The sequence below is a fragment of the Leucopleurus acutus genome (assembly GCF_964270905.1).
Source record: "Leucopleurus acutus genome assembly, chromosome: 3".
Classification (NCBI taxonomy): Eukaryota; Metazoa; Chordata; class Mammalia; order Artiodactyla; family Delphinidae; genus Leucopleurus; species Leucopleurus acutus.
In genome coordinates, this window is record NC_139145.1 from 149,637,746 (window position 1) to 149,652,454 (window position 14,709).

A 14,709-nucleotide genomic window follows, 5' to 3' on the forward strand; every position below is an offset into this window, starting at 1 on the left:
AAGAGAAGCCACCGCAATGAGAAGCCCGCGCACCGTAACGAAGAGTAGTCCCCGCTCACTGCAACTAAAGAAAGCCTGCGCGCAGCAACGAAGACCCAACGCAGCCAAAAATAAAAATAAATAAATTTATTTTTAAAACCACTCATTCAACCCCTGCTACTCATGATACTCATGAGACAGTGTTAGTTCCCTCAAGAATGTTAGGTCAGGGGGCTTCCCTGGTGGCACAGCCGGAGTCTGCCTGCCGATGCAGCGGGCACGGGTTCGTGCCCCGGTCCGGGAAGATCCCACATGCCACGGAGCGGCTGGGCCCGTGAGCCATGGCCGCTGAGCCTGCACGTCTGGAGCCTTTGCTCCGCAACGGGAGAGGCCACAACAGTGAGAGGCCCGCGTATCGCAAAAAAAAAAAAAAAAAAAAAAAAAAAAAAAAAAAGAATGTTAGGTCAGGAAAAAAGCTGAAAATAACTATGTAGGAGCCTAACACATAAAGAAAGTTACTTTATAATGTTTAATGAAAAAAATCAGACTATAAAACCATGTGTGAAGAATGATCCCTTTTTGTTTTAATAGGAAAGCACGTATATATAGGCCGTTCTTCCCCAAAATGTTTCCAGTGGTTATCCCTGTGAAGCATGATTATGGTCTGTTCAGTTTGGGGGGTTTATTTCTATTTGATTAGGAGATTTGCTACTCTCTATATTTCTGTAACTTTTACTATGTAATAGGAAATGATTACTTAATAATTCTTAAATAATTACTACATAATAATTCTTTAAAAAGAAAAAAAATGGTGTAAACCGCCCCCCCCCCCCATTAGCTCCACACGCCTAAGGATGAATGCTGAAGTCCTTAGCATGGCATTGGGTCCATAAACTATACCTCCGGCCTGTCCCTCAAGCCTCCTCTCCCGTCACTCCCCATACCAGGACCTGCCCTGTCACCAGTGGAGCAAAGCGCTTGCTCTCACCTCTCCATGTAGTGCATGTCCCGCTTCCTTTGAGGTCACCTTCATAGGCTTATGAGGGGCTCCTTCTATGACCGAGAGGGACAGAGCCCTTCCTTTGGGATGCAGAAGGTGTCACCCTGGTAATATGAGCAAACCAGGAAAAAGGCAGAGCAGAGAGCTTCTTTCTAAAAATGAATTGACTATTTTTCTGAGCACATAAGTTGTTCCAAATTAAGTTTCTCTTTGTATGTTGTCTTTACTTGATGTTGTCTCACATGAGGTGAGAGAATGAGTTGCTTTTTTCCCCCTCTCTTTCTGGGTCCCCCGTTCAGCTGAGCTGTAAAACTTCTTTTCAGGCTTCTTAAACCTGCGTCAGATATTTGCAAAGTCTGAGATTGCCTCGCTTGGTGCTTTGCTTGGCTGCCCTCATATTCTCTTCCAGAGACCAGGTGAATGAATGGTGAATAGACTCCAGTGTTCTGGAGGGAAATGGGGAAATGGGGAAATGGCCGATTATTAACAGTACTCAAGCAGAAAATTGACTCTAAAAAATATTGAGATGTTTCTTTGAAGCTCAGCCATTTCCATTCCTTACGCTATTTTCTTGTTGCCTTTGGACAAAAAGGATTTTTTAAAAACAATTTTGATTACATTTTAACCTTGGGACAGATGACTATTTCCAACAGAAAACAGTGGGCCTTTCACACCCTCTGTGTCCTTTCACGGCACCTGAACAATAAGTCTTTCAGGTTTTCAGTGAGTGCGGATAGGTTAGCCAAGCTCAAAAGAGGCCTGGTTGCACTTTGAGCCAAGCTCAAATAACCCATTGAGGAAGCATGCTTGCCTGTTCTTATTTGAGAAGGTTCTCCCGGCCCTTAGGACAGCAACAGCTTCCTTCTTCCCTCTGAGATCATGAGGTTCCAAATGCCCTCCTCTGTGGAATAGAGGTGTCTTCCCACTGTTCAACCAGATTTTCAAACCAGATTCAGCCCCAAGCAAAACTTGGAAGGGAGAGAAGATTCTCTCAGTGCCATCTCCCTTCAAATTAGAGAATAAACAGCCTGGATGCCAGGTCCCTCGTTTCTCCCCAACCAGCTCTGAAGTAGCAGAAATTCTAAGATCTAAACTTGATACTTTGATCTCAGTTAAAATTCAAGAAGGAATAACACACTTTTGATTTTGTGATATCCAGCCTTTGAGACACCGACAGGCTTTTTTCATTGTTCTCTCCTGGAGATCATCCCTGAATCAGATGCCAGATCTTGATTTCTACTATCCTGGAATGAGTCAAGAGAAATTTGAAACGAAAAGCCAACCAAAATAACAGGTTTTTCTGCTTGCTGCTTCCTCCCTCCCACTCCAGACACCACACACACACACACACACACACACACACACACACACACACAGACCAGAGCTCTGAGCTGGGAAGAGACTAGCTTGGGAGTGAAAGGGCAGAGTGAGCGCGCAAAGTGTCCCTGCACTTACCCCCAGCCCACCCCCTGCCCCAGTTACCCTATCATTCAGGGGACCTGAGAGAAGAGTGGGCCTGGGTCCAGCCACCCTGCATGGGACTTCTGGCGTGTGGAAGCCCTGCCGATGCTCTCCCTTCCCCTGACCCCAGGGAATGGGGTAGTTGAAATGGTGGCATGGCCTCTCCAGGTGCTGGAGAGCTTGCAGAAGCCGCTTGGCTCTTCTAGTCTCCCAAGAGGGTTGGAAATGACCACAGTTTTCCATGGCTCCCAAGTGAGACCTAAAAAGTAATTAGAAGAGAGAGCCAAGGTGCTGCTGGGAGGCTGCCCAGCAGAGGAAACGGGCACCCCCATTCGAGGATAGGGCACAGACCATCCCAGGGATGAGGACTTAGCTTCATCTCTGAGGAATCGCCGTGCCAGCCACCCACGCAGGGGCAGGATGGAGTGACTGCAGCCCCAAGCTGACACCCTCTGAACCAGGCACCTTCCGTGCTCAGGGACACACAGGCCATGCAATGGGACCAGGTCAGGAGATGGGCAGCCTGCCCTGCCCCACCCCAGGCCTGCCTGGGGCTTTGTGCACCCGGAGCTTCAACTCAGGCCAGAGAGCAGGGGAGAAACATGGAACGGGGCTCTGAGACGGACTTGAAGTGGCAAAGATAAAGGCCAGTAATAACCAGATTAAGTCGCCTGCGTCAGAACTCATGTTCAGAAATCAGCCTGCGTGACAGAAGTCAGTCCCAGGGCGGCACTGACCAGCAGTGTGACCTCGGGCAGGTGGTTTCATTTCTCTGGATTTTGTTTTTTTGTTTTGTTTTTTGTGGTACGCGGGCCTCTCACTGCTGTGGCCTCTCCCGTTGCGGAGCACAGGCTCCAGACGCGCAGGCTCAGCGGCCATGGCTCACGGGCCCAGCTGCTCCGCGGCATGTGGGACCTTCCCGGACCGGGGCACGAACCAGTGTCCCCTGCATCGGCAGGCGGACCCTCAACCACTGCGCCACCAGGGAAGCCCTCTCTGGGTTTTGTGACAACTCCTCCCCACCCCCGAACCCCATGACTCTTCAAAATGAAATTTTTCCAGCTCTGGGAGTCTTTCTACAGCCTCTGGGGGTGGTCCAGCCGCTGACCTTAGCCGAGTTTCTACTGCATGTTTCATGCGGTCGTGGATTCGGAAAATGAGTACATCGGTGGAGGAGGACAGCGAGTTGGGAGGCTCTGCCTCTTCCTAGGTCATTTCCCTTCAGCCCGTGCCCCAGCTCCCCAGCTGACGTTAACTCCCCACCCTGCGCTGAGAACACCTGCCTCATCACCACTTTTAAAATAGTCCTGTAGAGGGCACAGTTTCCTTGTCCAGAGGCTGCCAGGGTTCAGCCAGCTCCTGAAGCCTCTTCCATCCATCCGTCCATCCGTCCATCCATCCAATAATCTCGTCAAAGCACCAAGGATAGCACTGCAGGGAATATGGAGAAGCATGGGGACCACCTCTGACTGCAACAAGCTCCTGACACAGATCTAGGGAAGAAGACAAAGACGCGGACCCATTGCACTGACTCCAGGACATATTCAAGTCAAAGCAGCATACAGATTCCAGGTGCTTAGAAATTCAGAAGACGTCTAGACTGGTGTCAGCAGTCTCCAAGGAAGATGTCAAAATGTGGTGGCACTGGAAGCAGACCTTGCTGGATTTGGAGACCAATGCCAAGCCAACAGAGACAGAAAATGGCAAGGTCTTATTAAAAACTCTTATTTTTAAATTAAAATTCAATGTGTTTTAATTGTTCACTTTAAAATGGCTAATTTTATGTTATGGACTTTCATTTTAAAAAAATTACATGAGATAGTTCTGTGTGTGTGCGCATATATATACATATATATATGCACACACACATATATATGTTTTAATTTATTTATTGTTGCACTAGGTAATAATTCTCATGGTTCAAAATCCAAAGATAAAAGGAGTGTACAGTAAAAACTCTTCTTTCAGTCTTTCCTCCAAATGCCCACTTTCCCCTTCCAGAACCACTAATGCCATAGTTCCTTTTGTATCTATCCAAAGATGTTCTATGGAAACATAAAGAGCTGGGTATATGTAGTCTTTATTTCCATTCTTTTTTACACAAAAGGTAGCCTACTCTGTATACGTTAGGGCACCTTGCTTTGATCACTGAATGTGCATTCATACCTTACGTACCAACTCTCTAAACACTTTATATTTATTAACTCATTTAATCATCACAACATGCCTATGATACATCATCTACAGGTGCCACTATAATCTTCATCACCTTCATTTTTTTTAAATTTATTTTTGGCTGCATTGGGTCTTTGTTTCTGTCCGTAGGCTTTCTCTAGTTGCGGCAAACGGGGGCTACTCTTCCTTGCAGTGCGTGGGCCTCTCATCGCAGTGGCTTCTCTTGTTGCAGAGCACAGGCTCTGGGTGTGCTGGCTTCAGTAGTTGTGGCACGCGGGCTCTAGAGCGCAGACTCAGTAGTCGTGGTGCACGGGCTTAGTTGCTTCGTGACGTGGGATCTTCCCGGACCAGGGCTCAAACCCATGTCCCCTGCATTGGCAGGCGGATTCTTAACCACTGCGCCACCAGGGAAGCCCATCCTCATTTTTATAGGCAAGAAAATTGAGGTCCAAGAAGATAAATGCCTACAGGTCATGCATCTAGTAACTGGGGGAGGCAGGACTTAAACCCAGGCAGTCTGACTCCAGAATATTTGCTTTTTTAAAAAAAATTAATTTTATTGGAGTAGAGTTGATTTACATTGTTGTGTTAATTTCTACTGTACAGCAAAGTGATTCAGTTATGCATATATATATATATTCTTTTTCATCAGAATATTTGCTTTTAACCACTCAACTTTACAGCTTCTACCTAGAGAACTTTCTCATTCTTTCTTACAGATGCATAGTGTCCCATTCTATGGCTGTACCATAATTTATTCAACCTAACTCTACTGATGAATATTTAGGATTTTCCCCAATCTTCTGCTGTTACAAAAATTGCTGCAGTGAGTAAGCTTGGATAGATGGCATTTCACATGTGTGACTCTTCACGGTACATTTTTAGAAGTGAGATTCCTAACACAATTCTTGATGGCTATTGCACAATTGCCCTTCTTCTTGCCCAGGAGTTATAGAGGAGACCATCCCTGCTTTCAAGAACTTCCAGTCTTATTGGGAGAGGCTGGGAGACAAGTCACGACAGACCATCAGTAAACCTTTATTTAATGAATAAATGAGGATTAAAGACCTAAATGTAAGGCCAGACACTATAAAACTCTTAGAGGAAAACACAGGCAGAACACTCTATGACATAAATCACAGCAAGATCCTTTTTTTTTTTTTTTTTTGCGGTACACGGGCCTCTCACTGCTGTGGCTTCTCCCATTGTGTAGCACAGGCTCCGGATGCGCAGGCCCAGTGGCCACAGCTCACGGGCCCAGCCGCTCCACAGCATGTGGGATCTCCCCGAACCTGCGTCCCCTGCATCAGCAGGCGGACTCCCAACCACTGCACCACCAGGGAAGCCCCAGCAAGATCCTTTTTGACCCACCTCCTAGAGAAATGGAAATAAAAGCATAAATAAACAAATGGGACCTAATGAAGCTTAAAAGCTTTTGCATAGCAAAGGAAACCAAAAACAAGATGAAAAGACAACCCTCAGAATGGGAGAAAATATTTGCAAATGAAGTAACTGACAAAGGCTTAATCTCCAAAATATACAAGCAGCTCATGCAGTTCAATATCAAAAAAACAAACAACCCAAAAAATGGGCAGAAGACCTAAACAGACATTTCTCCAAAGAAGATATACAGATTGCCAACAAACACATGAAAGAATGCTCAACATCATTAATCATTAGAGAAATGCCAATCAAAACTACAATGAGATATCACCTCACACCGGTCAGGATGGCCATAATCAAAAAATCTACGGGCTTCCCTGGTGGCGCAGTGGTTGAGAATCTGCCTGCTAATGCAGGGGACACGGGTTCAAGCCCTGGTCTGGGAGGATCCCACATGCCGTGGAGCAACTAGGCCCGTGAGCCACAACTACTGAGCCTGCGCGTCTGGAGCCTGTGCTCTGCAACAAGAGAGGCCGCGATTGTGAGAGGCCCGCGCACCGCGATGAAGAGTGGCCCCCACTTGCCACAACTAGAGAAAGCCCTCGCACAGAAATGAAGACGCAACACAGCAAAAATAAATAAATTAATTAAAGTCTAAAAAAAAAAATTAAAAAAAAAATCTACAAACAATAAATGCTGGAGAGGGTGTGGAGAAAAGGGAAACCTCTTGCACTGTTCGTGGGAATGTAAATTGATACAGCCACTATGGAGAACAGTATGGAGGTTCCTTAAAAAACTAAAAATAGAACTACCATATGACCCAGTAATCCCACTACTGGGCATATATCCTGAGAAAACCATAATTCAAAAAGAGTCATGTACCACAGTGTTCATTGCAGCTCTATTTACAATAGCCAGGTCATGGAAACAACCTAAGTGTCCATCGACAGATGAATGGATAAAGAAGAGGTGGCACATATATACAATGGAATATTACTCAGCCATAAAAAGAAATGAAACTGAGTTATTTGTAGTGAGGTGGATGGACCTAGAGTCTGTCATACAGAGTGAAGTAAGTCAGAAAGAGGAAAACAAATACTGTATGCTAACACATATATACGGAATCTAAAAAAAAAAAAAAGATTCTGAAGAACCTCGGGGCAGGCCAGGAATAAAGACGCAGACCTACTAGAGCATGAACTTGAGGACACGGGGAGGGGGAAGGGCAAGCTGGGACAAAGTGAGAGAGTGGCATGGACATATATACACTACCAAATGTAAAATAGATAGCTAGTGGGAAGTAGCCGCATAGCACAGGGAGATCAGCTCGGTGCTCTGTGTCCACCTAGAGGGGTGGGATAGGGAGGGTGGGAGGGAGGGAGACGCAACAGGGAGGAGATATGGGGTTATATGTATATGTATACGTATAGCTGATTCACTTTGTTATAAAGCAGAAACTAACACACCACTGTAAAGCAATTATAACTCCAAAAAAGATGTTAAAAAAATAATAATAAATAAATAAATGAATCAGACTGTTAACTTGTGTATTTGTTACCAACCCAGGTTCTTGGACTCTTTAAGCAATAGAAGTTGATACGAGGCCAGACGAGAGAGCGAGAGCAAGTGGCACGTCCTCTTGCTTGCCCCCGAGTGCGGGGCGAGCTGGCCTGTAGACGGGGTGAGGGTAGCGATGGGTGGGTGGGCAGCCAGAGGGGTAGCGTGGGTGGTCTGCCCACCCCGTTGGTGGTGGTGTGTGTAGAGTGCATGCGCAGAGCCCTGCTTTTGCTCTGCCACCTCAGAAGTGGCAGTTGGGTTTTGACCTTTTTGTATGTTGTTCAAAATATGCCCCAACTGCCCATGCGTGTAGCTGTTTTTAGTCCCTTAATGTTTCTTTGTATTCAGATCCACGAGGAGATGCTTGTCCAGGTGCAAGCACTGCAGTAAAGGGTGCCAGGTCCCAGCCTGTCTCATTTTGAAGAAGACAGAATACAGTTCATAGAGTAGGTTCATCAGGCCCCCTACCATGTGGCCAGTTTAGGCTGTGTGTTTGTGAAAGAAAAAAAATCACCAGGAAGCCCTTGTTCACAATCACTGGGTCTCCCCAGCAGGCCCTCATTTTATTGCACCACAAGGTAGAGAACGATGCAAATGCTTCTTAATCCAGATCTATTCCTCACCATCTTCAGGGGAGGGTTGGAAGACGCATGGATGCAGCAAGAGGTTAAGGAATTTTCTATTTTCAGTGAAAGAAGAAGGCAAGTCTTCGCCATTTGCTAAAATTGGAATTTGGCAAGTGGCCATTAAATAACACGTGCATTTTAGTCCTCGACTTTTATTTATTTATTCACTCATTCATTCGTTTTTATTTTTTAAAAAATCAAGTCTGGGACTTCCCTGGTGGTCCAGTGGTAAAGAATTGGCCTTCCAATGCAGGCGACACGGATTCGATCCCCGGTCAGGGCACTAAGATCCCATATGCCATGGGACAACTAAGCCCACGTGCCACAACTACTGAGCCTGCGTGCCTCAACTAGAGAGACTGCGTGCCGCAAACTACAGAGCCAACGTGCTCTGGAGCCTGTGCACCACAACTAGAGAAGAGAAAACCTGCGCACCACAACTAGAGAGAAGCCCGTGTGCTGCAACGAAAGATCCCGTGTGCCTCAACGAAGATCCCACGTGCCGCAACTAAGACCCGATGCAGCCAAACAAACAAACAAATAAATCTTTAAAAAAAAATCAGATCTTAGTTTGTATCCAAGCGATTTTAAAAGTGCAGGCTCTAACCCGGATGCTAGAGTTTGAATTCTTGCTTCCCCTTCTTACTAATCAATTGCTGGCCAGGCTGCTTTTCAGCGAATACCCTTTCACTCAGGTGCAAATATTTATTGAATCCCTACTATGCTCCTGGTACCTATCAGATAAAGATGAATAACACACACAAGTAGGCTGCTTCAAGTGACTCCCAGGAGAAGGAAATGCAAATATCCAGGCTTAACTACCTGCCGGAGGAAAAATGTTCCCCCCTTGTGGGAGTACACACTTGGCTTCAGTTTGTGGGAAGCAACGGCACTGTCTTTGGTCTGGCACTCATTTCTTTGTGAGCTAAGATTTGTTCCTGTTTATAATTCTCCAAGAGAGCTCAGGGCAGCATTAGGAGAAAGGAGTGACCTTAAACTAATATGTGTAAATTAAAATATTTGAAGGTCTAGGGGCCACCATCTGCGGTTATTAATAGATGGAGAATTATTTGACCTCAGCATGACAGGGATTTTTCAGTCAGTTGGGAGGGACTCTCCCAAGGAGATTTGATCCACACCCTAAAGATCAAGTGAAAAATATGCTGATAGCTGGAGAACCTTAAGAGCGAGATGGAAACGGATGTTAGCTTATTCTCTGTCCTCACCCCCTTCCTGCTCCTTAAAGAAAGTGCGGGTTTTCATCAGTGAGCAGAAAACGCCCCCGCCCCCGGAAGCAGCAGCCACCCTCCGTCTTTTTTTTTTTTTGCGGTACGCGGGCCTCTCACCGTTGTGGCCTCTCCCGTTGCGGAACACAGGCTCCGGACGCGCAGGCTCAGCGGCCATGGCTCACGGGCCCAGCCGCTCCGCGGCATGTGGGATCTTCCCGGACCGGGGCACGAACCCGCGCCCTCTGTATCGGCAGGCGGACTCTCAACCACTGCGCCACCAGGGAAGCCCCACCCTGCATCTCTAACACCGTTCCTCACTTGCTGGCTATGATTTCTGAAACTGTATGGACGCAGTGGCTGCATCAAGTTTCCAGAGTCGTCACGTTGCAGAGCCACTGGATGCTGCAGAGCAGGATAAAGTAATTATTACACGGCAGGATGATTTCAGGAAAATTTGATGTGGTGGATTAAAAATAAAAGCCATTATCTCTAGTCCAAGGATTGGGCCAAAGGTTAAAAACAAAAACAAACAAGGACACAAACAAAACCCCTTTGTTTAACAAGGTGCCACAGAGCATCATCAGAAGTCACTTTTCTTCTCCTTCCACAGTCCTGGAAAGGGGGTAAATTATGTCCTGCTTGGTGGGATTGTACTGTCAGCCAGCATCTGTTTAGTTCTTGCTGCCTACCAGGCATCGCCTGGATTACCTCGTTTAATCTTCATAATAGTCCTCAGCCACATTGACATCGTTATTATTGTTGTTGTTATCATCCCAGACAGAATCACAGGCACAGAGGGATGAAGTAACTTGCCCAAGAACACAAATAGGGCATAGTTATGGAGCTGCCAACCTAGGGCAGGGATGCCTGCTTACCCCACCCAGAGACATGGGAAGGGGTTGGGGGGCTGTGCCTGACCCTGATCATCTCCTTTTCAGTGTCCAGGCACCCGTGGGGGGGAGGGGTGGATGGCGATGGCAGAACCCAAGACCTCCCGCTCACTACTCCCCCTCTGATGATGAGGCCAGGTTGCCGCCCCGACAGAGGTAAGCAGGAGACTTAGGTTTGGCTGGGGAGGGCCAGGGTGCCAGGACAGGGTGGGCACCCAAGAGGACTGTGCAGGAGCTGAGGCTTCAAGACCCCTGGGCTTGTTCCATCGTCCCATCACACCTCACTTAAAAAACACAAATTTGAAGATTAAATGATTCAGAATTTGAAGACCGCGACCACAGAGCATTAAGCCCCAAGCCCTTCTAGGTGCGGGCCTGTGTGACTGCACTAGTTGCATGTCCAGGAAGCAAGCCCTGGCCACAGGCACCCATGCCAACATACTGACTATGGTCAGTGCAAGATCATGGAAAACTGAAAAGTCAGAATGTAAAGATTTGTTCAGACTGTAAAAATCTGCCCTGCCGTTTCACTTTGAAAAGTAAAAACTGCTGTGAAATATAAAGTGCTACTATTAGTCCCCACAAATAACTTCGTTCCGGACACCTCCCTAAGGAGCGTCTTTCTTTATGAAGCCTGACTTAGCCTTCCTAAATAGAATTGACCGCTCTTTTATCGTGCTCCTTCCTAATCTGTGTAATTATAATAATGTTCGGATCTTGGGCTTAGGAATCAGACACACCTGGGCTGGAATCCCAGCTCTGTCAGTGACCTGTTGTGAGACGGGGGCAAATTACTTGCTTCTGCTCTTCTTGAGGACTGGGATAGTGCAACTCTGGTAGCTCCAGCCATGCTGTACTGGATAGGCTGAAGGATGGCAATCAGGTTTTAATGAGACCACAGGACTTGTCCTGACCTATGTTTTCAAAAGTAAGCACATTCGGGGATATGGGGACATGTGTATGCATATGGCTGATTCGCTTTGTTGTGCAACAGAAACTAACACGGTATTGTGAAGCAATTATACTCCAACAAAGATCTATTAAAATAAATATAGAAAAGCTTGAGAGATGAAAAAAAAAGTAAGCACATTCGTTTTCACTCAGATTTTATGTTTATTTGGCCTGGCTTTGGTGCGCGGGAGGGGGGAGGGGGCGGTCATGGAGATGAAGAGGGTAAAGGGCATTAGCCATTGACGAGACTAATGCTTACCAGGGTCTGACACGGAGAAAGTTAACTGCAAATATTTATTATTAGTTTTTTCCACTAGACTGAGTTTCTTGAGAGCTGAAACTGTATTATTCATCTGTGTCTAACATAATGCTTGGTACCAAATGTCGAATTTAAATGAATTTTCTTTGCAATCTTCACTAAAAATGAGGGTTTTATCGATAACTTGGGAGGGTGAATAAAAGAAATCTCTTAAGGCCTTTTGATATTCTGTTAGAAACGGAAAGATTAAAAACAAAAAAGTTTCAGAAAATGAGGTCGACAAGGCCTTTTAGGATCATTCAAACCCATTCCTAAGTGCCTAGCACTTGGTTTATCTCATTTTTGTCTGCACTTAAAATAGTAAGCCCGAACATCATTGATGGGGGTTTGAAACTCACTCATTCAATCGGTGAGATTCGATACACTACACTTTCGGAAGTTTTATTCCAAAACGGCAAGGAAAAAGAAGAGAACGACGGCAGTGAACCAATGCTCACAACTTAGTGACTGCAGGAGACATTTTTGCTATCCAATCGCCGGGGAGTCCGGAGAGAACGCTCTCTGGATTGGTCAGAAGAAACATCTGTCCAGGTTCATTCAAGAAGGGACTTGACGTAGGGCTCGGCCGGCAGAGGCTTCTGGCCAATCATAGAACGCATGGGGGCGGGCTTTGCCGCAAACGGTGGAATGGAGCCTATCTCGGAAGGCTAGTAGCCGCCAGGCAGACCGGCCTGTCGCCAGCGGAGGAGGCGTGGCCTCCGGCCGCGGGTTCCCGACTGCATGGGCCTGCGCGCGGAGTGGGTGGGGCCCGCGTGCCTGGGCGGGGCGAGCGGTGTCAGCGGAGGAGCCGGATGCGGGCGGTGCCGCGGCCGCCGCTGCCCTGGGGATGGGCGGAGCCCCGGCCGCCAGTGCTGGTGGCCGCTGCGAGCGGCCGCCTCTGCTCGCGCGCGTCGCTGCTTCCCAGGGCGGCGGTATGCTGGGGAAAGGTGTAGTCGGCGGTGGCGGCGGCACCAAGGCGCCCAAGCCCTCCTTCGTGTCGTACGTGCGCCCCGAGGTGAGGGGGCGCCGCGCGGGCGGGGCGTCTTACTGGAGCGGCAGGGGCGAGGGGCGCCTGCAGCCCCTTACCCGTCGCAGGAAGAGCCGCGGGCGCTTCCTGCCCGGGTGCCGGAGGGAAGCCGAGCGGAGTGAGGCCCCCAGGGGCGCGCTGGGCTTCCCGGCGGGCCCGGCTGAGGATCCCCGACGCGGGCAGGCAGGTGCTCGAGTGCAGGGCCCGGCTTGCTGGCGACCAGGTGAAGGGGCCCGAGCCGGGAAGGTACTGCGGCCCGGCACGCTCCTGGCTACAGTGGAGGGGAGCTGGGTTTGGGGCACCGAGAGAGGGGAAGAGCAGGGACGTCTGGACCCCCTTGGGGACCTGCCCAGAGCCTGCAGTCCGGGCGGGTCTGCCCTGCCCTTGGAATTTCTCAGTGAGTCTGTAGAGCTTGCTTATCTCAGCTGCTTGCTTCTAAGAGTGCTATTTGATGCCGCTGGCGGGATACCGTGCACTGCCTCTCGCTTCCCGTCAGCACTGCAGGGAGAAAGTGTGGGTCGGTCCCGGCCTCAGTCAGCCTCTACCTCTTCCTTGTAAATTCCCCTCTGTCGCTTTTTCCCCCTTTTATTTCACCCCCTCACCATCACCCTTTCGACTCCCCTCCTGCTTTCCTCCTGGAGTTTTACTGTCAAGTTCATTCATTCAGAAAATATTTTTTGAGCTCCTACTCAGTGCCAGGCACTGTTCTAAAACTGCTTGGGGGTATACATCAATGAACAAAACAAAGGTCCCCGTTCTCCCGGAGCTTATCTGAGGGAGAGAGGGGTAAACAATGAATAAAATAGGTGTAAGTAAATTATATGGTATATTAGAAGTTGAAAGTATCATGGGAAAAGAAAAGACCTCCTTCTCCTTGCGCAGTGGCATTTGAGCAAAGCTTTGAAGGTTGCTTGGGATCTGAGGGAAGAGTCTGGAGTGTTGGAGGGCCATCACGGAAACCAGCCCTGCAGAATCCAGGGGAGGAGGGGGAGAGTCCTAGGAGAGGAGGTGAGAGAGGTTACAACCTGTAGGCCTTGCTGAGAGCTTCTTGAGCTATAGCTCCCAATCCAAATGCCTAATTAGATGCATTTTCATTTTGAATTTCTGAAGGTTTTTTCCTGCTCCTCTCTCAGCACTTTAAACAGCAATGTGCAGAAGCATCAGCAAACTCTTCGGCCGTCTTCACACCTCTGTAGAGCAAAGGCAGGTGGGCTGTGGATGAGAGGGCTTGATCAAGGACTGCTTCTCTAAGACCACCTGTGGCCTGAAGCCTTTGCATATATATCTTTAAATTCAAATGTGTGTCTTTTTTTCCAGTGGAGAGTACTCTTGAAATGGGTCTTATTTTTAGTCCTGATTTTTAAATAAAAACCACTTCCTCTGTAAGTGCTTGATAAGGAGTCAGGGTCATCTTGCATATTCAGCAGGCTCTCCTGTAGGATGGAGGGTAAGAAATGTGGTCAGTTTCTCTTTGTGTCTTTTTTGATGGAGACCTGGTTGAAACACAACTGATCTTTTAACCTTTCCTCTTTAGGGAGACTAAACTACAAGTGGAAGGTCTTCTGAAATGTGGCCAGAGTTCAAGAATGTTCAAATTTTTTATCCACCAAGAGCACATGTTGTAATTAGACATGTTTACCCTCTTTGCCCACAGCTCCTGATATGTTTCCTTTGAGGGTTAATTAGGGAAGGGGAGTGGTTCAGCCCCAAAATAAGCCTGAAGTGGTCACATTTTTCAGATCCGTATAGTTGGCAGTTTTGTTTTCTTGCAAGAAAATAGTGCTGTGTAGACACTATGCTTCTTTGTTGAAATCTGTCTCAAAAAATATTTTGTGACAGGATAAGGCTCTGACCTAAATCATGGATGGTTTTTAGAAGATAAGGGATTGAGGGAGTAAGGAGACAATTTGCTGTTAAGTACAGTATAGCTTTTGCTAGCTATTACGTTATGGGAGATGCATGTGAGCAGCTTCAAGGTATAGCCTATGTGCCTCTGAGAGCACTGGGTCTGGTAACCTTCTCTTGACTCGGGAGGAGGAATCCTTCAGAACACTTTTCTGAAGACTGTCATTCTGCTGTTTCTATTCCTTTCCCTCATGCTGCCCTCATCTTTACTGCTTGTCACGTGTGTTT

General features: G+C 47.6%; 1 protein-coding gene across 1 annotated transcript in view; it reads left to right on the forward strand.

The window, feature by feature from the left end:
• The first annotated feature begins 12,468 nt into the window (after window positions 1-12,468).
• Window positions 12,469-14,709, forward strand: part of MTMR12 (myotubularin related protein 12) — a 65,305-nt gene continuing 63,064 nt past the window's right edge. The window contains exon 1 of the mRNA XM_082836175.1: window positions 12,469-12,564. Within this exon, the coding sequence (XP_082692301.1) occupies window positions 12,484-12,564 (81 nt within the window). The 5' untranslated portion in view covers window positions 12,469-12,483. The remainder of the gene's footprint in view (window positions 12,565-14,709) is intronic.